Genomic DNA, 24,644 nt, shown 5'->3' with positions numbered 1-24,644 from the left:
ATTTCAGAGGTAACTTTTTTTTAAATTATTTTTGTACACCTGAGCAGCATGAAGCTCTGATACTGTCAGTTCACTCCAGAAAATAAAATGCACATGAACCTCCAGCAATACAACTTAAAAAAACAAAGCAGTGTACATTTCATGGGTTATACCCGCTTTTATCTCAGCGGAGCTGCAGCTGCCCCGCAGAATAACACGATGCATAGATACAAATAAAATCTACACGTATGCATGAAGAACAGGCTAAAAGCAGAGGCAAAACTAAGTGACGAACTTTTTAGTTGCCTGCTTTCATGCAAAAACTGGACAGTATTTTCTCTCAAGATTATGACAGATACTCTGAACTGAAGGAGTCTGTTGGATCACATGGTCTGCAGGTTACTTGGCCCGCGATGTCCTGGATATTGCACTGGAAGTTCAGCCTCCCCAGCTGGTGTGTTCACTTTCCCAGAGTCATGTTAACTCTGCAGCTTCCAGAAGAGTATCTGTCGGTCCTCGCCACCTGTGATTACCGTGGTGCACAGCTCACTCATCCACATGGCTGTAACAGGACCTGTAAGAACAAGACAACATTTAATAATCTCAAACACTTCTGCACACAGAGGAGGTCAAGGTCCTGTGCCTGCAGAGGGAGACCAGATCATCCCCAGTTGGACCAGCTCTACAAGACTATCTTGATGTAAATGTTTAGATTATACTGATGTCTTTCCTCCTTGGAAACTTCTCACATAGATGATGATCAGCTGGTTGCTACTTACTCTCAACTCATGTGGAGCAGCGACAGTTTAACGTGATTTTCACACATTCATTGTCCCAGCTGGAAAACATCAGCATCACTGCTAGAACAGACTTGTTAAAACTCAGGTTTTTGGGTCAAATAAATAAAATAAAATCTGCTCTGATTTATATTTTCTGTCTAGGTTGTAACATGAATTTAAAAAATGTGTTATAAGGGGGATAAAAACTAGCTATGTATATAAACTATGTGGGCAGGTGGAGTCTACCTGAGTGGGCGGGGATTCTCTTAGTGACAGTGTTGCTGAGCAGGTCCCATAACAAGAGGTCACCAGACTGACCTCCAAACAGCACAGAGTTCCCATCCCAGCAGAAACACCTGCACATGCACACACAGATGATGATGGATACAAAGCAGTAAAAAGAATGGTCCAACTTGTGAGCAGCAGGTTAGGATTTAAATCTAAAAATGGATTGGGGGGTGTGGGGGCAGTACCTCTGCTCCTCCATCTTAACAGAGGAAATCACCATTCCCGTCTGGACGTCTGTGACCTTCATGGATGAATCTGCACCCACACTGAGAACATGTCTGCTGTCTGGGGATGGAGACATGAGTAGGTGTTACTACTCTATGAAATGGAAAAACTGGGGGTGAAGCTGGGATCCAGGATTCATGTTAAGTTCATTTAAAACCCAAGTGTATGTATATATGTATGACCTATTGGGGCACACACTACACTACGACTTATTAGGAGACATACTACTATAACCTATTGGGATACATACTATACTATGGCATATTGAGACACATACTCTACTTTGACATTGTGTCAAACTAGACTGACTTATTAAGACATGAACTCTTATTATGTCATATTGGGACACATGCTATACCATGACATATTGGGACGTATAATACTATGACATATTGGGACACATACCAGACTATGACATTATGGGACACATGCTATACTGTGACATATTGGGACAGATGCTATACTATGCCATAATGGGAAACATACTCTACTATGTCATATTGGGACATATACCACTATGACCCATAGAATACTATGACATATTGGGAGACATACTCTACTATGACATTATGGGACACATACTATGACATATTGGCACACATGCTATACTGTGACATATTGGGACACATACCATACTATGACCCATAGAATACTATGACATACTGGGACACATGCTTTCCTATGAAATATTGGGACACATGCTATACTATGACATTATGGGACATATGCTATACTATGACATATTGGGACACAGGTTATGCTATGCCATAATGGGAAACATACTCTACTATGTCATATTGGGACATATATATTGGGACACATAATATACTATGACATATTGGGACACATACTATACTATGACATATTGGGACACATACTATACTATGACATATTGGGAGATACACTCTACTAATTCATATTTGGACACATGCTATCCTATGACATATTGGTACACATGCTACACTATGACATTATGGGACACATGCTATACTGTGACATATTGGGACAGATGCTATACTATGACCTAATGGGACAGATAATATACTATGACATATTGGGACACATATTCTACTATGTCATATTGGGACATATATATTGGGACACATAATATACTATGACATATTGGGACAAATACTATTCTATGACATTATGGGACACATACTATACTATGACATTATGGGACACATGCTATACTGTGACATATTGGGACAGATGCTATACTATGACATATTGGGACGTATAATACTATGACATATTGGAACACATGCTATCCTATGAAATATTGGTACACATCCTATACTATGACCTAATGGGACAGATAATATACTATGACATATTGGGACACATGCTATACTACGACATATTGGGACAGATGCTATACTATGACATATTGGGACGTATAATACTATGACATATTGGGACGTATAATACTATGACATATTGGGACGTATAATACTATGACATATTGGAACACATACCATACTATGACCCATAGAATACTATGACATACTGGGACACATGCTATCCTATGAAATATTGGTACACATGCTATACTATGACCTAATGGGACAGATAATATACTATGACATATTGGGACACATGCTATACTATGACATTATGGGAAACATATTCTACTATGTCATATTGGGACATATATATTGGGACACATAATATACTATGACATATTGGGACAAATACTATTCTATGATATTATGGGACACATACTATACTATGACATTATGGGACACATGCTATACTGTGACATATTGGGACACTTGCTATACTACGACATATTGGGACACAGGTTATACTATGCCATAATGGGAAACATACTCTACTATGTCATATTGGGACATATATATTGGGACACATAATATACTATGACATATTGGGACAAATACTATTCTATGATATTATGGGACACATACTATACTATGACATTATGGGACACATGCTATACTGTGACATATTGGGACACTTGCTATACTACGACATATTGGGACACAGGTTATACTATGCCATAATGGGAAACATACTCTACTATGTCATATTGGGACATATATATTGGGACACATAATATACTATGACATATTGGGACAAATACTATTCTATGATATTATGGGACACATACTATACTATGACATATTGGGACATATACCACTATGACCCATAGAATACTATGACATATTGGGAGACATACTCTACTATGACATTATGGGACACATACTATGACATATTGGGACACATGCTATACTGTGACATATTGGGACACATACCATACTATGACCCATAGAATACTATGACATACTGGGACACATGCTTTCCTATGAAATATTGGTACACATGCTATACTATGACCTAATGGGACAGATACTGTGACATATTGGGACACATGCTATACTATGACATTATGGGACATATGCTATACTATGACATATTGGGACATATGCTATACTATGACATATTGGGACACAGGTTATACTATGCCATAATGGGAAACATACTCTACTATGTCATATTGGGACATATATATTGGGACACATAATATACTATGACATATTGGGACATATGCTATACTATGACATATTGGGACACAGGTTATACTATGCCATAATGGGAAACATACTCTACTATGTCATATTGGGACATATATATTGGGACACATAATATACTATGACATATTGGGACACATACTATACTATGACATATTGGGACACATACTATACTATGACATATTGGGACACATACTATACTATGACATTATGGGACACATGCTATACTATGACATATTGGGATACATAATATACTATCACATATTGGGACATGCTTTACTACTATGACAGATAGGGACACATACCATACTATGACCCATAGAATACTATGACATATTGGGAGATACACTCTACTAATTCATATTTGGACACATGCTATCCTATGACATATTGGTACACATGCTACACTATGACATTATGGGACGTATAATACTATGACATATTGGAACACATACCATACTATGACCCATAGAATACTATGACATACTGGGACACATGCTATCCTATGAAATATTGGTACACATGCTATACTATGACCTAATGGGACAGATAATATACTATGACATATTGGGACACATGCTATACTATGACATTATGGGAAACATATTCTACTATGTCATATTGGGACATATATATTGGGACACATAATATACTATGACATATTGGGACAAATACTATTCTATGATATTATGGGACACATACTATACTATGACATATTGGGAGATACACTCTACTAATTCATATTGGGACAGATGCTATACTATGACATACTGGGACGTATAATACTATGACATATTGGGACACATGCTATACTATGACATTATGGGACACATGCTACACTATGACATATTGGGACACAGGTTATACATATACTACTATGACCCATAGAATACTATGACATATTGGGAGACATACTCTACTATGACATTATGGGACACATACTATGACATATTGGGACATATGCTATCCTATAACATATTGGGACATATGCTATCCTATAACATATTGGGACACATGCTATCCTATGACATATTGGGACACATGCTATACTATGACATATTGGGATACATAATATACTATCACATATTGGGACACATGCTTTACTACTATGACAGATAGGGACACATACCATACTATGACCCATAGAATACTATGACATATTGGGAGATACACTCTACTAATTCATATTTGGACACATGCTATCCTATGACATATTGGTACACATGCTACACTATGACATATTGGGACACATACTATACTATGACATTATGGGACACATGCTATACTATGACCTAATGGGACAGATAATATACTATGACATATTGGGACACATGCTATACTATGACATATTGGGACACATGCTATACTATGACATTATGGGACATATGCTATACTATGACATATTGGGACACAGGTTATACTATGCCATAATGGGAAACATACTCTACTATGTCATATTGGGACATATATATTGGGACACAGGTTATACTATGCCATAATGGGAAACATACTCTACTATGTCATATTGGGACATATACTACTATGACCCATAGAATACTATGACATATTGGGAGACATACTCTACTATTACATTATGGGACACATGCTATACTATGACATATTGGGAAACATAGTCTACTGTATCATATTGGGACACATAATATACTATGACATATTGGGACACATACTATTCTATGATATTATGGGACACATACAATACTATGACATTATGGGATACATGCTATACTATCACATATTGGGACACATGCTTTACTACTATGACTCATAGGGACACATACCATACTATGACCCATAGAATACTATGACATATTCGGAGATATACTCTACTAATTCATATTGGGACACATAATATAATATGACATTATGGGACACATGCTATATGATGACATATTGTTACATATGCTATACTATGTCAAATTGGGACATATGTTACTATGACATATTGGAACACATTTTATAATATGACATTATAGGACACATGCAATACTATGACACATTGGGTCACATGCTATACTCTGACATATTAGGACACATACTACTATGACATATTGGGAGACATACTATACTATGACCTATAGGGGAACATACTATACTATGACCTACAGGGACAGATAGTATACTATCGCATATTGGGAACACATGCTATACAATGGCATACTGGCAACAGGCTATACTATGACACATTAGGACACTTACTATGACATATTGGGACACATACTGTACTATGCCATTTTTGGACACATACCATACACATAATAGGATACATACTATACTATGACATATTGGGACACATACCATACTATGACATAATAGGATACATGCTATACTATGACATATTGGGACACATTCTATCCTATGACATAATAGGACACATGCTATACAATGACATATTGGGACACAGATTATACTAAGTCATTTTGGGAAACATACTCTACTATTTCATATTGGGACATATACTACTATGACATATTGAAACACATACTATACTATGACATATTCAGACACATATTGTACTATTACATATTGTGACACATACCCTCCTATGATATATTGGGACACATGGTATACTAGCACCTTCAGGACAAATTAGAGGGTCAAAAGTTGGAGCAACATTTGCTATTTACCTTTTAGCAGGTGCAATATGCTGTTATGATTTCTCCCAGGAAGCATGCACAAGTGAATGTTAAATGTGTTATACAAAACCATGTTTTTTTGACACGTACCAGGACTAAAGGCGGAGTTGTGGATGGTTCCACTGTGGCAATGGACCTGCTGAAGCGTTTCATAGCTGCTGGTGTCCCAGATAGAGATGGTACCATCTTTACAGCCAGAAACCAGCAGAGTCCCAGCCGGATTCACACCCACAGTGTTCACCTGGACAGACGGAAACCAGGTTCTTAGTGCTTGATACATTTGGCAGCTTTTACTCTCTGTGTGTGTACTTATTACCACTTAATTAAAGAATATTTGTACATTTAGGAATATTAGAAGATACTTTTTCTGCTGAATAAATGCACTCCAACATGCAGAAGTTTTTGCTAAAAGTAGAGGTGAACTTGACTACTGCACCATTTTGACAGTCTAGTTGAAAGTCATTGTTCATCTAACAGCCAGATTTCTGCCTGTGTGTTTACATTTAGTGGCGAGAAGCGTAAAAAAAACAGGGTTCCGGACAATGACAGGATCCTTGTGGGTCATACAAGACAGAATTTTTATCAAACAAACAAGAACTTTGCTTATTGTGAAAGATAAAAATCCCTTAAGCAACCAGATTTCCAACAATGAATTAAGGCTTCTCTAATGTTCTTAACATTGTAATAAAAATAAGAAAATAACAAAAGGCCAAAAAGTCATGGCTAACATTCCCAGAACCATTAACATGTATGTGTTTATATTAACTTTAACATCACATCTCCATAAGCAGCTGAAAATTTTCACATTTAAACTGTTTGATTAAAGCTGTTGCTATTCTCTCATTTACTGTGCAAACTCTGCTGGCAAATCAAACTTAACATTTGATGTTTTACAAGTTTGCAGAAAGCCATAATTTCCTTCCATTTTCTATAATAATCCTTCCAATGCAATGCAGGGTCACAGGGGGGCTGCAGGCTATCCTGGATCAAAATTCACTGATTCACTGACAGCAACGTTTCGCTCACCCCGGCATCATGCTCCAGCTCAGCCAACAACTCGAACTGAAATCTCTTGTGACTGGACGTGTTTGCAGCACATTGCCAAACCTGAAAAATAAGCAACATAAAAAAAGCTGTAAATAAAGAAGAAAACTGAGCTTTTTATTTAAACTTTATGTAGCAACGTGTGACTGATCGGTGAAAAAGGAAATCGAATAAAACAGAAAACAGTCAAAGAATTTAGCTTAAAGGTGGCTGAACGACATGAGAGTTTGGCATTGAGCAAAAATATAAACATTTAAATTACTGTCAACATTTGTAGCTCTGTTAAAGTTTCCACCAACGGGTCTGGGTTGGTATCAGACACGTCGGTACAATTTATTTTCCATTTCTGTAGGTAAAATATGGTAAGATTCCCAGACTACCAAATCCACTTTGTCTACATTTTTTTTTACCTATCCTTAAAGGGCGGAGCTTGACAAGGTGCTATCAACTGATTGGCCAAATAAATCATTATGTATCATGACTGCACCAAGAACTCATCAGCAGCAGCACTACGTTTAAAAACAGTGCTATTTTTGCTCTTTAAGGAGGCATAATGGAGTTTCTGCAGATTTTCTAAGTCATGCACCCCCTATCGACTGCTAATTCAGCATCCACCGGGCATCCTACTTGTACTGTGAGATCTCTCCAGCCAGCAAAAGACTGTCTTTATTGACTTGTCTTACCTCTTGCGCTGTCTCATTTTCTTTTTTTATCTTTTCCTCCTATAATGTCATCCTGTTGGGTTTTTTTTGTTTTTTTTTTTTGCTAAATTAGTTACATTGCGCGATCAAAACATGTGTGTATATCAACTTGCTAGCTTGTGACACAATGCATTGAGTGAAACTATGCTGTAAACATCACATGACGTCCCAAAAGAAAGGTTTATGGTGTAGCTTCTCAGCCTTGGGGCTCTGCTGGGCAGCGGCTTCAGAAATGACAGAAAAGATGTCACTGTTGCCTTAAATCAAATGGGAACATGGAGTTTTTGTCAGAAAGTCACGTCATGTGTCTTTAAAGCCACGTGCCAAAAAGAAGAACACAAACTGCAGAACATTTTCCACCCTCCATCGTTATTTTTTAGATATTCTTCATGATAATTAAAGGAAAGCATTGCAACGTTAAGACGTTACAGTGTAAGACGTTATAGCTGATGCATCCATCAAGCAGTCTCATACTGACCAGTTGGTGGAAACAGTACTTATGAAAAACAAGGACAATTTACACTAGTGTGGAATTTTATCTAAAAGTTCTATTGAAAGATGCATTTAGCAGTGTGGATTTCACAACTTTAATCTTGAATTCATTCATGATTGTCAAATATATATATATATATATATATATATATATATATATATATATATATATATATATATATATATATATATATTTTTTTTTTTATTTATTTATTTTTTTTATATTTTTTTTTTTAAAAATCTAAATAAATATGAATTAAGCATTTAGGAAAATGAATGAATGAAAATAAATAAATACAATAAATATATAACTTGTATTATGTTTATGTAGACATACTGTATGAATTTGGAAGCAAAACCTGGTTACTTAAAGTATAAAAACCTCTTTAAGAATAAATTAATGTAAAATATTAATCTCCTCTATGTTTATTTTAGTTTAATTTTTGAAGTGTTATCTAAATATTTAAATTATGATAAAATAAGTTAATTTAATTTAACTTGAATATTTTAATATAATTAAATTTTTCATTAAAATAATCAGATTTATTGATTATATATTGTACATATATTATGAATAAAATAATAGATTTATTAAAATAATTATTCATGTAAAAGCTTCTGAGCTTTAACTACTAAACACATCTGTAAGAGTTAAATAACAGATATTTACTTATCTTTACCTTCACAGTAGAATCCCACGACGCCGTGTAGAGTCGGTCATCAAACCAACACATCTGACTGACGGCATCATCGTGACCCATCAGCGTGTCCTGCCGCCGGCCGTACGGGACGGAGTAGAAGTAGCTGCAGGGGGGAGAGTTGCAGGGAAAACTATCAAAATCCGTCTGAAAACAACCTGAAATGTGTCCATATGCTGTTCTTTTTACACGTACACGTTGTTGTCCCATGAAGAACATACCACCGTTTTCCCATCTGAAAGCATCAAGCAGGACGACAAGGCCTGGAAAACAGCCAGTGGTTTAGAGTCAGGAGATCTGCAGCAGGTCACAGAGTAAATCTGCTACATACCATGTTGGAGAAAGACATGCTCCTCTGGAAGTCCTTCAGCTCCTTGGAAAACATCTTAAGTGTTGAATCTGGGGTGAAGAGTGATTGACAGCTATAGTTAACAGCAAGGAAACCAGCAGCAATTTTACAACCAGAATGAAAACATGTTTTTCTGCATCAGAACATTTTTTTTTCTCACCTTGGGAAGTAGAGAAAATAGAAGATCCATCTCGAGTCACGGCAATGCCCGTCACAGCTCTGCACAGTTAAAGCATGCATCAATGCTTCGTCCAGACTGAACTCTGTTTGTCTGCATTGCTGCTGAAGCTTCCTGACAACTTGCATTTCATACACCATCTTATCCCTAAACTTAGTAATTTTTTCTCTTTTTATGATATCCTGATGCTTTATTTTAACCGTTGCCTCCTGACTTACTCCTTATGGATCTTGTGGCTGGAGATGAGCGTCAGACTTCCCATGTTTGTCCAGGCCAGCTTCCTGCTTTCCTCCGTCAAATCTTCAAAGGATGAGTCCTCGCTCTGAGATACTGCAATCAGCACACAGTTTATTACTGTGAAGGAATCCCAGCAAACTTTGAGCACATGAAAGGCTAAATATGCTTATGCTGATGATGGAGGATGATGCTTATGTTAGTATTATTTTGCATTTAGCAGTACTAGACTTCTAGCAGATGAGGCAAGGTGATCCAAAATACTGAGAAAACTAGAAACAATGAAACTGACAGATTCTTGGGAAGCAATCAGAATGGCTTCCAATGTTTCATCATTTAGTTTAAACCACAAAGATCAAACCCAATAAAAAAAAATGATAAGATTAGTCTATATTTCTATAATATGAGGACTTTATTTATCCTTCTAATTAGGCCTGTCACTGTAACTAATTTTGCCATGTGATTAAACTGTCTTAGAAATTATTGCGACAAACAATAATATTGCGCTAAGTGATTATTGTTGTCATTTTGAGACCATTTTCCACTAAAATAACAATAATGCCATAATAATGCAATTACACCCTTTCAAAGATCAACATACTTAAATTTCTAAAGAACATTTAGCTCGATGTTCAGACTAGTTTATGCTCATCCAGTCCCCAGTCTGCTAAAACACATCAGGATTTCTCCTGGGGTTTTGGCAACGTGCTTATCTGGAACATATGGTCTCTGAACACCATGTAGCACAGTAACATAGAGGGTGCTAAAGCTCATGTAAGGGGACATGTGTGGACTTGACCAGAGGTGGAATGGTAAAATGTCATTTTTCATGTTATTGTAAAGTTGTGGAATTGCTGTTTTTAACATGTATGTTCATCCAGGAAGTTCATACTGGCTGTGAAATGTTTGCATTTCCAAATGTCGCCTTTTTAACAACATTAAAGGGCAGTGTCGCTTTACCAACCTGAGTGCAAATCATTTTGCACTGTCCTGTTTGTGTTTAATCTGTTGGTTAAACACCACAGTGATCGTGGACTGTTGGGAAGATGGGGCTAGCCAGTTAAAGTCCTTTTTTGCAGCTGATGGTTGTGTTTTAAGTACAGATGGAAACTTGTTGTATTGATGTGTTTAGTTAATATTTCCTTAAAACAAATGTGAAACTTGAGAGAGAAAAGAAAGACAAATGACAATTATTGCGTCCGGCAAACTTATTGTGCGATTACTTGACTTATTGCAACAGGCCTACTTTTAACTAAATGTAAATTAAAAAGTTTGTTAAAGATATTTACCATTTATTACAAATGAATTTATTTATTATTTATTTGTTTATTTATTTATTTACAATTTATTACTCAAATTAATTATTATCTACTACAATATTGAATTTCCCCCTTTAGGGAAAGTATTTTTCATTTCATTTCATTACCACGTGATGTGTCAAAATTTATTTTAGTGTAGTTTTTACTAGTGTTCATTAAGGGACAGAAGACAAAAGTCATATTGCGTTCCACAAGATTCTGAGCAAAGTTTCTACCATAACGTGATGCCAAATGTCTCAGAAACGATGTATCACTGAAGTCCCAGTGGGTTCTTATGGGTTAAGTAACTTAGAGATGCAGTGGAAGGTTCACAATACTGCTGGAATCTGTGGGATTTATCACCACGTACAGCTCAGTGTCATCTGCATAAAAAATGTCACATTACATTTTTGGTTAATAAATAAATAAAAATGAGCCGAGCTGCTGAGGAGGTAAACCAGAAACAGTTCAGTGATGGGAGACGTAAGAGTCGCAAGCTAAATGCAGACTTCCAGCTGGAATGATGGAGGAGGATGCTATGATTAAAAGTATCAGAAAACCAAAATCTACCATGAGAATTAAACATGTTCAAGATCGACGGTGGAGACGGTTACCTGGAGACAGCTCACTGATGGGGGAGCTGAAGCTGGGGCTTCGCGTGATGTTCTGAAACCTCGGCATGATCCTCTGAGGATGAGGACTGGTGAAGAGCTGCGTGGGCGTCTGGCCGAACTCCAGGATCTGGGTGAGCATGGCGATTCTTTGATCCGTGTCCTCGATGCTTCCCAAGGACGGAGGGGAAAGTTAGTCACGGAGCAGCAGAAAAACGTTGAAAAGTACATCTTAAAGGTTTTCTTTTATACCTGTCACAGTCGATGCCACCTTCGTAGGTAAGCGGGTGAAAAACTGAAGAAAAAAAAAAACAAACGAGGAAAATTTTCCATAAACTGCAATTTCAGTGTTTCAGGGTTAAAAAGAAAAAGATCCTAATGGTTGCTATGTTACCGTTATGAGCTGCTACGGCTTCGCTGCCTCTCTGTTTGAAGCCAAACACCAGGTCAATCCATTCATGGAGATGCTCCGATACATACTGACTCTCCAGAGCTGTCCGGTGCTTCTGAAGAAAATCGCCAGCATCTGCAGACGCAACGAAGACAACGAAGCGTCTTCTCCTGTGTGGCGGCTTAACACGTGAGATGCTGAGAGGAAGTTTACCTGAAGCCCAAGGTGGGAGAACAACATCGCCGACGAGTTTCCCGTTCTGTCTTCTGCCCAGGTCCAGATTGAGCCGGTTCTCCAGGAAGTTGGATTCATCACCGTAAAACTCTGGAATCAGCTGCAGCAGCAGAAAGATGAGACAGAAGAAAATGAAACACAGAAACTACCATGCAGGCTGCTGCGGAGCGACAAAACATTCGGCTACACTCTTGTTTTTCATGGTTGCACCGGTGAAGAGAATATTTCCCAGACGTCTCTAATGGCTCATCACCAGGAAGAGGATGACACGTTTCTGGAAAACCTTTTCATCTGATTCAAGTGTGTTGCAGCGGGAAAGCACTAAAACCTGCAGGATGGGAACTCTCCAGGACAGTGGCGAATTTAAGAGGTTTGGGGCCCCAAAGGCAAAGGCAGGCAGGGGGCCCTAAGGTAAATATTGCACTTTCTACTCCACTACTGTAGAAAATTTGCGTTTCTAACAAACAGCCAGTGTAAAAGTCTCTCTGCTGACTGAGAGGACCGTCTTTAATGACAGAAGGGTTGCTTCACTTGATGGTACGAACTGATCATTTATTGTGATGAGTCATTCTTTAAGTTACAGAAAAACTTACTGACCGCATCACACACACAGATTACATTAGGAATTACATTAGGAATAATATATTAACCGTTCTGCTGACAGTTTAGCAAATGCATTTTAATCAAAAACATAATTTTTATTAGTAATAAGTAACTAGGTAATAAAAACCATAAGTGTGTGACAAGTTTTATGGGGCCCTAAAAAACTTGGGGCCCTAGGCAACTGCCTAGTATTGCCTAATGGTAAGTCCGTCCCTGCTCCAGGACAAAAGTTGGTCCTGAACAGAGGTGGCAATTCCTGGTCCAGACAGTAAAAGTCCTGTCATGTTTTTGGATCTACCTGTACATTTAGAACAGGTGTTTTCACTGACAGGCTCGTTTACCTGGAAAATAAACTCAGCTTATTAAATTCAGCTGGTTTAGTGACTGGTCGGAACAGCTGCCGGACTGGACTTTTACTTTCTGGACCAGGAATCGCCACGGAAGTGAGTTGTACACACCAGACATGATGTCACATGTAGCACGTCGCGTTTACAGAGGGAAGTACGGATGCTTCACGTCAGCTGTTGTTCAACTCAAGCTAGTTATCATCAACTATTCTATTCTCTTCTATTCTACAGTCATTTAGCAGACGCTTTTATCCAAAGCAAACAACACAAGCATGAAACCAAACAGTAGAGGACGTCGTAGGAAGGTGCTGGTGGATGTCCAGTTGGACGCAGGTCCTTCCATGAAATGCTACAGGCTTTTTTTTTTTGTTTGTTTTGTTTTTCTCCCTTCCCACCCCATAATACCACCTATGTTTAAATACAAAGAATTAATACCATGAAGTTTGTTGCAAAGAACTGGGCTAAGTTCTCCAACTTTCCAATAAATTCAGCTAAACTAAGTGTTGAAGTACTCCTGGAAGAGCTGAGTCTTCAGCTTGCTCTTAAAAGTAGACAGGGACTCTGCAGAGCAAACAGTTTGGGAGGTCATTCCACTATCGTGGGACAACAGAGGAAAAGAGTCTGGCTGGTGATTTATTCCCACGTTGTGGTGGTAACTAGCTTCTGGTATTTATATACTACAATAATGAATTTCCTTTTGGGGATCAATGAAGTATTTTTCATTTCATTTCATTATTTTGTTCTGTCCATGTTTTGGATCTTGTAACGTCCCGCCTCCTCAGATGCAGAACTCTTACCTCCGTCTCACTTCAATGATATAATTTCCATAAATGCAAGACCTTTCAGACCGAAGTTGCTTGTTTATTATGGGATGTGTGTCAGATTTAGCACCTCGTATGAAAGTCGCCTGGCTGAAAATAATCCAATTTGTCTGTGTCACATTGTCATAAAAAGACCAGATATGGGTCACATGTGGAGAAAATAATTCAGTCTAAATCTCTGAATCAGGCTGCAACTTCGGAGTTGATAGAAAAGTTTGGAAGAAAAACATTTCACCTCTTTGAAGTCGGTTGCTCCCTCCAGGCAGTTTTTCCATGTTTCACTGATGCTGTAATAACCAAAATCACCCATTTCATCCAGATAAAAGTCAGAATGAACAGACTATTACTAAATATTCTTGGCCATTTTGTTTGCATTTAGACGGGAAACAAACCTGTTGAACATGCGATCTGCTTGGTCGTATCGGCCATTTTGGAGACACAGCATATGCTGCGGAGCTGCGGAGGAGAGAACAGCTTCCGTTACCGTCTGAAAGCTGAAACGCACTAAAACCTCATCAAATCTAAAACAAAGCGGCTTACCGACTCTGACCAGGTAGAAAAGGACGTAACCTGGAGACGAGTAGTGACTTCCATACATGAAACGAGGTTCGGGCATGCCTCTGTACCGAGCCTGCAAGAAGAAAACAGCTCATCAGTGGAGCTTCATTCGCCACGCCACGTCCAGGAGGACACACGCATCATTAACCCCCTCACCAGCAGTCTGTCCAGTCTCTCTTTATTCAGGGCCCCCACAGGTTTGCTCAGGTCTCTAAACGTGCAAGCATTCGTCAAATCTGGAGAACAAAGCGTGAAGTGTTTAAAATGCCGTTACCACAGCGACGGAGAGATCTTCAGATGAGGCGGCGAACCCACCTAACTGTGAGCTGGCGTAGTCGGTGATGACCCAGGGGAAGACGGGGTACTGGGAGAGGTCGTTGCAGCTGCGGTCTGCCAGGTTGTTGAGGTGGAGGAGATACTGGTAGTTACTGAGATGTCCACGTTGCCACTGCAGCATGTAGCTCTCTGCTGTGTGCTCCATCATGTGGTTTTCTGGTGAAAAGACAGAGCAGCAGATTAAAATGATGATTTCGGCGTCTTACATGTGATAACTGTATTCATTGTACATTTCTTCTAACGTTTCTCCTCTTCCTCCTCCTTAAAGTACCCAACATGTTTTCTGGTGTGACTGGGCTTTACAGGTGGAAACTTAGGATGAAAATCATTGCAAAGCTGTGTTGTCATGACAACAGACCAAAAAGCTCCACATCCTGAACAATCAATCCTCTTAAAGGAAAGTGAAAAACATGGAAAGATGAGTTACACTTGTGCTGATAAATTGATCTTATGTTCCATATTTCAGTCTTGGTTATGTGTCTCCCTCTGGTGGTCAGTTTTAGTTTCACTGGTGATTTTAAGCGACTCCACTTCACAGCCTTCATCTACTCCCTCAGAAAGTCACATGACAGCTGCATCTTGCTTCGTGGCACAGCATCACATTCAAGGAACTGGATGGCAACACACTGGCTGTTTGCACATGCACCAAGACTCAGCAGAGAAAAGTAAGAGGACATTATCAGAGGAAGAGAAAAAGAGTCCAAATCAGACCGACTTTTAGTGGTTGGAGAGAGCCCAGATAAGAGACAGGATGCAAGCAAAGTCGAATTAGACTTAATTATGGGATGAATTGCAAAAATCTAGATCAGATAAACTATATCTTTATTCTTTAGGGGTGGGACTTCATTTTAAAAAATTAATTACTAGTTTTATAATTTATTAATCTCAATTAATCCCATTTTAAATCGCATAATGTTACTTTTCAGAGATCCTGTATAATGTTAGGGTATTATTTATAAGGGACCAGATAAGTGTTCAACTTCTTCCAAGACCCTTTTCGAACTTAAGAAGCTTGTTTTTGTTTGTTGTAAATGGCTATTTGTTCTGTTTTAAAAAGTTAGTTTTTTTAGTTTGAAATAAATTTAAATAAAAAAAGGATTTGCCCAAAAAAGCAACATTTTTTTTATTTTAATTGGATTTTGGTGGATGATTGAATCAAATGACACAGACATTAAAATTGTAAACTCAAGACCTTATTAATGTCTGGAAAATTTCATTTCAATTCTATAACACATAAAACTAGACAGTGTTGTGGCTTCAGTCTGGTCCTGCAGCAGAGATGATCACCTCCTGCTCTGACAGCAGCTTGAAGCTGGATGCTGAAGAGGACTGAGCTTCTTCCAAAAGTCATCAATAACACCAGAAAGTTGCTAAACTTGTTGATTGCTGCTTTTTCTTTAGATAGAACGGTCTGAAAGATTGCTTAATTTCGCCAACATAGCACCACACTGCTCCCCTTTTAGTGAAAGTTTGTTGTGCACGACAATGTAATCCGAGTACCAGGAAATTGTTCCGTGATGAAATTAGTTCATTTTTTTGTAATTATTTAATCGTTAACTTTCCAAACCTCTCTGTCCGATAAGCCATTTATTAAATTTCCAGTCCAATTGAGGGTCGCAGGAAGCTGGAATCTATCCCAGCAATCCCTGGGCGAGAGGCAGGTACAACCTGGACAGGTCACCAGTCCATCACAGGGAAAAACAACCATTCACACTCACTCCTAGGGACATTTTTACAGCAGGGATCCCAACCCTGATCCTCGAGGGAAGGTGTCCTGCAGGTTTTCCAAGTGGCCCTGCTGGAAAACTCCCGTCTCAGACTCAGACAAGCTCTGCTCATGTCTGCTAAATATGCATTGATTTGAATCAGGTGTGTTGCAGCTGGGACACTTGGAAAACCTGCAGGAAACCGGCCCTCGAGGACCAGGATTGGTGATTTAAAGAAACCTTTTAACCTAACATGCATGTCTATTCTATTCTACAGTCATTGAGCAGACACTTTTATCCAAAGCGACTTACATACACACTCATACCATGATAAGCACATTGGGGGACAACTTAGGGTTCGGTGTCTTGCCCAAGGACACTTCAGCACACACTCAGGGGAATCGAACTCCCAACTTTCCAGTTACAAGCTGACCGCTCTTCCTCCTGAGCTTTAGCGGCCCGTCTTAGGACGGTGGGAGGAAGCCAGAGAACCCGGATAGACAGACACAATCACATATATTCATGGGGAGAAACTGCAAACTCAAAACACAGAAAGGCCGCCGTTTGAGCCTCCACCAGCCGAGGGTTGAACCCACAACCTTCTTTCCTGTGAGGAAACAGTGCTAACCACTACGCCACGATGCATTATTATTGCTTTAAAGGTAGAGTATGTAAGATTTTCAATATTTTCAAAATAAATTAACAAAAAAAAACAAACTACAATCATAATTAGTTTTTTAAACATGTAGGTTCCAGTCGGTCCATATTTGATGCGTTATTAAATTACAATTTTAATTAATGACAAAGACCCTTCTTGAATGTTTTCTGACCAGTAAACAAAAAAAAAAGTACTTTTTTTCCACCAGTAGGGGGAGTATAAGCCCATTTATTGCAGAGCGGCTCTGAGCGACAGCTCACAAGCGATTCCTGCCCTTATTGGAGCTGGCAAGGAGGAGGGGTGAGTTTTGCTCATTACTGCCAACCTGTGGTCGTTTGTGGAGGTAGCAGTTTTGTGGTTTTGCTCACCACCTGGTGTTTGCCACCTAGTGGTGGAAAGAATCGCCTTGAAATCTTACATACTCTGCCTTTAATCCAGTGTTTTTCAACCACTGTGCCGTGGCACACTAGTGTGCCATGAGAGATCATCACGTGTGCCATGAAAATGATCCAATTTCACCGGATTTGTCTAAAAAGCTGCTCTGTGTCCATCCAAACACACGCAGGCCTTTGAAAGATCATAAAATTCCTTTTTCTTTTGTTAATCTGATTTTCATTCAAGACACTTTGACAAGATGGATTTTATATTATTTATATCTGCTTTGTTAGATTGTGGTGTGCACTGTGATTTTGTGAGTGAAAAAAGTGTACCTTGGCTTGAAAAAGGTTGAAAAACACTTTAAGCTATTTAAACAGGAGACACCCTGGATGCATTGAACCTTCGGTAGTCACTGAAAACAAATCGACAACTGCAGCTACACAGCAGAGCCGAGGCTTAAATCAGTCATTTAAAGCATGAAAAAAGGTTCTTAAAAGAACTAAAAGGTTTTTCTTACCCAGAAAAGTGGCGATATAGTAATAGATTTCATCTCTGTCAGCTGTGTTGTAAAACTTCAGGTAGATGTCGGAGCAGAAGTCGTTCTCGGTGCAGAACACCTCCAGACCCTGAGTGAAGCACAGAGACGTGAAAACGTGTCTGGCAGGCAGCAGGGACAGTTAATGTCATCAGCAGCGAGGGAACTTCACCAGAGGTCGGAGACCGTGCCGTCTTTTGTAGATCCTCCTGACTTCGTGCAGCTTGATCTGAATCACATGCTCCTGAAACCACATGTGACGTTACTGTTGTTCGGCTGGAGAGCTGCTGAAAGTTCTCCATGTATCAGATTACTAACAACCGCTTCCTCGGCTCACCGGATATCCATTAAGAGGCTGGAAGTAGAGGTTTTCATCCGTTATACAGACGTGGCCTGGATTGGACACCAGAGGCATGACCATCTCCACCGCACACTCCATGTGGGGCTTCTCTGCAACGCTCTGAAAGCTGCACATAATATATCTGTTATCATACTGGATAAAACTGCGTCTATTTCACATCGGCTCTACATACCAGTTCTTGTCAAATGATGATCTCGCCAGTCGGGACTGAAGATTAGCAGCAATCTGGAACAAATAAACAAAACATGATGCTTCATGTCAGTATGGAGTAAAATCTCTGAGGAGGGTTTCTGAGACCTTTCTGAATCTATGACACCAAGAACTAAAGCAGTTCTGAAGGTCCAACCTGGCCGGTGAGCTCTTATCATCTGTCTAAGTATAATAAATACAAATGAATGTGTAACAGAGTAAACTAATTGATAATGCGGATAGAGGTGTAACTGAAGATTAGTATTATAGACAATCAAATATATAGGTTGATATCCAATTATAAGTAAGCGTATTTTTTTGTAAATGAACAGTTTACATGATAGGATGTAATATGAATGGACATTACATGCATGCATTTACTAGGGGTGGGAAAATCGAACCGAAAAATCGAAAATCAAGATTGTTTTGCTTCACAATTTGAAAATGGATTTTTTTGTTTAAAAAAAAAAAAAAAAAAAAAAAAAAATCGATTTTTTTTTTCAAACAAATAAAAATAATCCATGATAAAATTTTTGTCATTTTCATTGTTTTTATTGATCTTTTTACTTCTTCTGGGGCGTTTTAGCAGCAGAATCATGGTCTGGCTACTGTGTCGTTTCTCTTTTAATTGAGATCAAGAAATATTACGAGCAAAAAAATAACTCTTATACTTTTGTTTTTAATCTACAAAAATCAACAATATCAAAGAATTGTGAGAATCGCAATTTAAATCAAATCGGCACCCAAAAAAAAATCGGAATTGAATCGAATCGGGGCAAAAGTGTATCGTCACAGCCCGAGCATTTACTTATGTAGAAATGGATGTACAGAGATGATTCTGAATATGTAAATACCTTGTATTCCAGGATTGCACTGAAATGTTGATGTGCTGGGTAACTTTTTACAAGTTTTTGTTTTTGATATTATAATTGTGCCGGACCCCAGGAAGAATAGATGTAGCTAGCTAGCTACAGCTAATGGGGATCCTTAATAAACTAAAGTAAAACTGTCAGTGGACTCGTGTGGACTGAAGTTATCAGCGACTTACCATTGCAGTCTGATCTCCGAGCTTTTCCAAGCAGGAAGCCCTGTGAAGCTGCCGCAGTTCAAAAAGATGGGGGATCGTTAGAAAAACAAACTCCGTTAAGAAGCTGGCGGACGTGCAATGTGACGTAACGTCCTACCTGCAGCAACGTCTGAACAACATCTTCTGTTTTACCCCAAACTTCCAACTGAAAGGTCATTTTCTTCGCTCCCTGCCAAAGCGATCAGACGGGTTGGTTCCTAAACCGTGGTGGGATCTCTCTGCTCTCATCTCAATACACTTTCCACATTATTTAAAATATCAAAGCAGGTTTCGCCTTCAGCTTTCACAGTTAACCATTCAACCAGCTGACCATGAACAGACAAACAAACGAGTCAGAGCGAGAAGAAATCCTCGGCTTTACTGCAGCTCACTCACCCTTTCATTCCGGTACGGAGCGATGACGTTGCTTTCTTTGATGAAAATGACCTGAAACCAGAAAAACATGATCCGTTGCAGCGACTGAAGCTGATAAATCTGAACGAAGACAAGTAAAAACCAGTAACTAACAGGTTTATGAGCCACATCTCACCTGTTCACATGTAATGCATATGGCCGGGGGCTTGGGCCTGTCAGAAAGACGATAAAAACACGAATCAGATCGTTGAAAAAGACAAAAATATCAACAGGAATGTTGCATCACAACATGAACTGCTGCAAAACATGAGATCTACTTTCAAGTGAGCAAACTAAACAAACGAGTGATGTTTGGTGTGGGCTCACTCGCTGAATGGGTTGTTGTCTTTCTCCACAAACTCGATCTTCTTACAGTCTCGCAGAGGAATCTGCACAAGCAACAAGGGAGAGATGGGATTTACAAACAGAGACAACAGTTCAAAGTTCAAGCAAAACATGGCAATAAAAGAACGAAGGATTTGGGGTTTTATCCTCTTTTCCCAACCTGAATACGACATTTAACAAATGGTCTTCATAACGCAAGATCCAAGATTAATTCTGCACATTAATCAGTTTGGAAAATTTCATACTGTAATACATTATTTCATGTTGAACTGTAGGAAAATGAAGAGTTTAACATTACATGTAAATAAAAGCAAACCTTTAGAATTGGCTCTGCGAGGTCCTCGGGGTCAAATATTATGGATTTGGAACAAACCTTGAACGAACCTCTGATTTTTCTGACGATAAAAAAAGAGAGAAAAAGTTAACATGAGCTTGTTATGCGTCACTGATGAACATGCATTTGTGCTGCTTGTATCTATGAGATAATTTTCTTTGGACACTGCCCAGGGCTCGTTAACGTACATGAGGGCAGGCAGGTTAGTTTAACTAAAAATTATACACAATTGCAATAAAGAACACATATAAATATAACAAAATATTTTTGTGAAAGTATAATAAGAATAATAAAAATAGAAATATTACAGCTCCTGTTGGAAAAGTTCTCTAAAATAAAGCTTATTTATATTTTAACATTACTTTCCTATTATTTCTACTCAGTTCGTCCTCATATTTTGGAAATTTATTAATTAAATAGATAATTACATAAAAATTAAGTTTTATTAGTCCTTAAAAAGGGAAATGACGTTGACGCAGATTTTTATTTAATTATTTTTTGGGGTAACCAGAAATTATAAGCAAACCTAAATAAGGTTAAGATTTTCTGCAGACTTACACAGCTGCATATAAAATGAATTAAAAATGAATGAATGTCCTCTTAAAAAGTAAATTATAATAAAATAAATAAATCTAACAAAGAATATATAGATATAATAATTGGAACTACTTTTTATTTAAAAAAATAATAAAGTTTTAGAATATATAATCAAAAAATCAAACTGTGAAAATAAAAAAGTCATCCTATCAAATAATAAAAAAATACAACAAATAAGAAATAAATAAATAATGAATGACGATGATGCAGATTTTTAATCAATTATTTTTTGGGGTAACCAGAAATGATAAGTAAACCTAAATAAGGTTAAGATTTTCTGCAAAGTTACATGGTTGCATATAAAATAAATTAAAATAAATGCATCCATGAATATGGCAAATTAAGTAAAATATATAAAAACAGTGAAAATAAAAAATAATTTTCACATATAATAATAATAATAATAATAATAATAATAATAATAATAATAATAAAAAAGCAACTAATAAGAAATAAAGAATAATAAAGCAGCAGCTAAAATAGAATAAAATAAAAAGGCTATATCTATTTATTAAGTACAATACATTTTCTTTTCATTGAACAACTTTGTAAACTAATCTGACTCGATACTGACTATTTCTGACTGAGTTAAATCTACTCAACAATCTTCATTATTATAAAAATTAATTTATAGTTTCATAGTCAACTAAAACTATGTTTGTTGTGTTATTTCACAATTAATTTGCTGTCGAATTAAAGTTTCTCTCGTGATAAAATTAACTACTTTTAACCTGACTTACTTCTCCTTTTTTGACCCGTTTGTCACATGGTAGGCTGTGTGCTGCTCGAAGTAGTATTCCTCCAAATCCAGCAACAAGAGGGAAAACCTGGGGAAGACAAATACAACAAAACAGCTGCGGTCGATAACACGGAACAGAGACAGCCGGTGTTGCAGAGTAAACACAAGAGTCGCCGATGTGCGACCTTACAGCTCTGCAGAAAGTGTCCTGGATCAGGACAAACAGACAACAAACAACAATAAAACTGTTGTTTGAGTGAGACGGTTGTTTTGGTCTGTTGAGGTGAAACGAGGGCAGAGCCTAAAGACAGAGCGGTGGATTTACTGGTCTGTCTGTGTTCCAACCCTCGCCTACGGTCTAGAGATTCGAGGAGCGACTGAAAAGACGAGAAGGCGGATACAAGCAGCTGGAAAAGCTTCTTTTGGAAGATGATCGGACTCAGTGAGAAGCTTTGGCGTGGAACAACTGCTCCTCCACATGGAAGGTGGTTTGAGATGTTACCTAGTCACCTCCTTACAGGTTTTCTGGGCCCATCCTTCTGGGAAGAGATCCTGGGACAGATCCAGATCCAGGACCAGCTGAATAAGAGCTGGCGAGCGGGTCCGCCTTCTGAACAATAACCTCCATGACTCGGATGAGAAAACAAAGCATTGTCTTTGTATAAGTAAGTCATGAAGTTTCACATCTTTTGCCTCCAGTAAGTAATAACCGGAATAAGTTCGCAGATATTAGTAGGAAAGTTTTGTTTGCTATTAAAGTTTTCTTATATTTTTACCAATATTATCTGCATAAAAAAATGCAATGTTGTGGACTATCTGTATCAGTTTTTTTTTTTTTTTTAATGACACAACCTTTACAAATATACACGTTGAGCAACATCTTTTCTAATGCAAAACCACAAACTTCATGAATAGTTTTCTAGATTTTTCTTTTTTTGCAAAACAGGTCATAAAAATATCAGTATTGGTTGATATCTGTATCGGAAATTAAGAGTTGGACAAAATTGGTATATGGATATCAGTTTTTTTTTTGTTTTTTTTTTAAAGCCAATGTTTGTTATTTTTAAAACCTATTTTAATTGTAATTTAAAAAAAAAAAAGTTTGTACAAAGTAGACAAACTGGTGTTTGTGCTCCAGTTTTTCCCCTCCAGCCAAATAAACAGTGAACATTTAGCCCCTTAAGATGATTAAATCCAGAAAAAAAGCCTCACTCTGACTGTATCTTGCCTGCTACATGCTCCAACATGTGACAACAAACAAATAAACTGATTAACATCATTTGAACTTCACAAACAGCCTTAATAGGTTGTTTTATCACCTTTTTAAAAATCTTTCCAGGCATTTTTTTTTTTTTTTTTTTACTGAGATGAAGCCATATAAACTGGGATATATTTATTAGTTTAGCTTCAGACTAAACATCTGAGGTCACCCTTTGACAACAGGAGGGCATCTGAAGGCTGACAGTGACGGACTGGCCCTGCATGTCTCACATTCATCCGCAGTGACGGGGAAACAGCACGCTGACGTTACCGCTCGCGCAGTGACCGCCACGACACAAACAACAGCATGCTTTAAAAAAAAAAAAAAAAAAAAAAAAAAAAGGTGTAGCAACACAAACCTTTCTTTAGTCCGCTCCTGCGTCCTAAAAAATGCCATGACCGCACAGCATCCTCCACCGAAAGCCAACACCGACCAGCCACAGTCCGACCGACCGCTGTAAACACGGAAACTTGATTGAGCCCACGTGACTGATTCACACAACTTACACACAAGGAGAACAATGTTAGACGCTTCACTCTGATGCTATTTTTGGGCTAACGTCGTTACATGTGCTCATACAGACTATGACAAGACTCTACTGTTTTATTTATGTTAATTAATAAAAACACGCATCGTAATAAAACAAACGTTTGGTTTTGATATTAAAATAATCAAAAACACCTGCGAGT

The 24,644-nt window shown here is 38.0% G+C and overlaps 1 protein-coding gene across 1 annotated transcript; it reads right to left on the bottom strand.

The window, feature by feature from the left end:
* Positions 1–20: 20 nt before the first annotated feature.
* On the bottom strand, positions 21–24,444 carry nsmaf (neutral sphingomyelinase (N-SMase) activation associated factor). The gene is made up of 31 exons (XM_079260098.1): positions 24,314–24,444; positions 22,696–22,782; positions 21,341–21,419; positions 21,007–21,068; positions 20,816–20,852; positions 20,662–20,712; positions 20,384–20,455; positions 20,248–20,295; positions 19,183–19,235; positions 18,987–19,116; positions 18,822–18,893; positions 18,632–18,740; positions 15,352–15,528; positions 15,193–15,272; positions 15,019–15,109; positions 14,871–14,934; positions 14,714–14,765; positions 12,687–12,807; positions 12,477–12,608; positions 12,335–12,377; positions 12,086–12,252; positions 10,158–10,269; positions 9,922–9,980; positions 9,744–9,811; positions 9,608–9,675; positions 9,395–9,518; positions 7,504–7,584; positions 6,568–6,718; positions 1,232–1,331; positions 1,005–1,114; positions 21–553 (listed from the first exon to the last, which is right to left on the bottom strand). The coding sequence occupies exons 1-31, from the start codon at positions 24,349–24,351 to the stop codon at positions 459–461; spliced, it is 2,733 nt and encodes a 910-aa protein (XP_079116224.1). The 5' UTR covers positions 24,352–24,444; the 3' UTR covers positions 21–458.
* Between the last annotated feature and the right edge of the window lie 200 nt (positions 24,445–24,644).

Source organism: Telmatherina bonti (assembly GCF_933228915.1).
Source record: "Telmatherina bonti genome assembly, chromosome: 20".
Taxonomy (NCBI): domain Eukaryota; kingdom Metazoa; phylum Chordata; class Actinopteri; order Atheriniformes; family Telmatherinidae; genus Telmatherina; species Telmatherina bonti.
The sequence above is the reverse complement of the archived record's forward strand: the minus strand, read 5'-3'. Positions and strand labels throughout refer to the sequence as shown.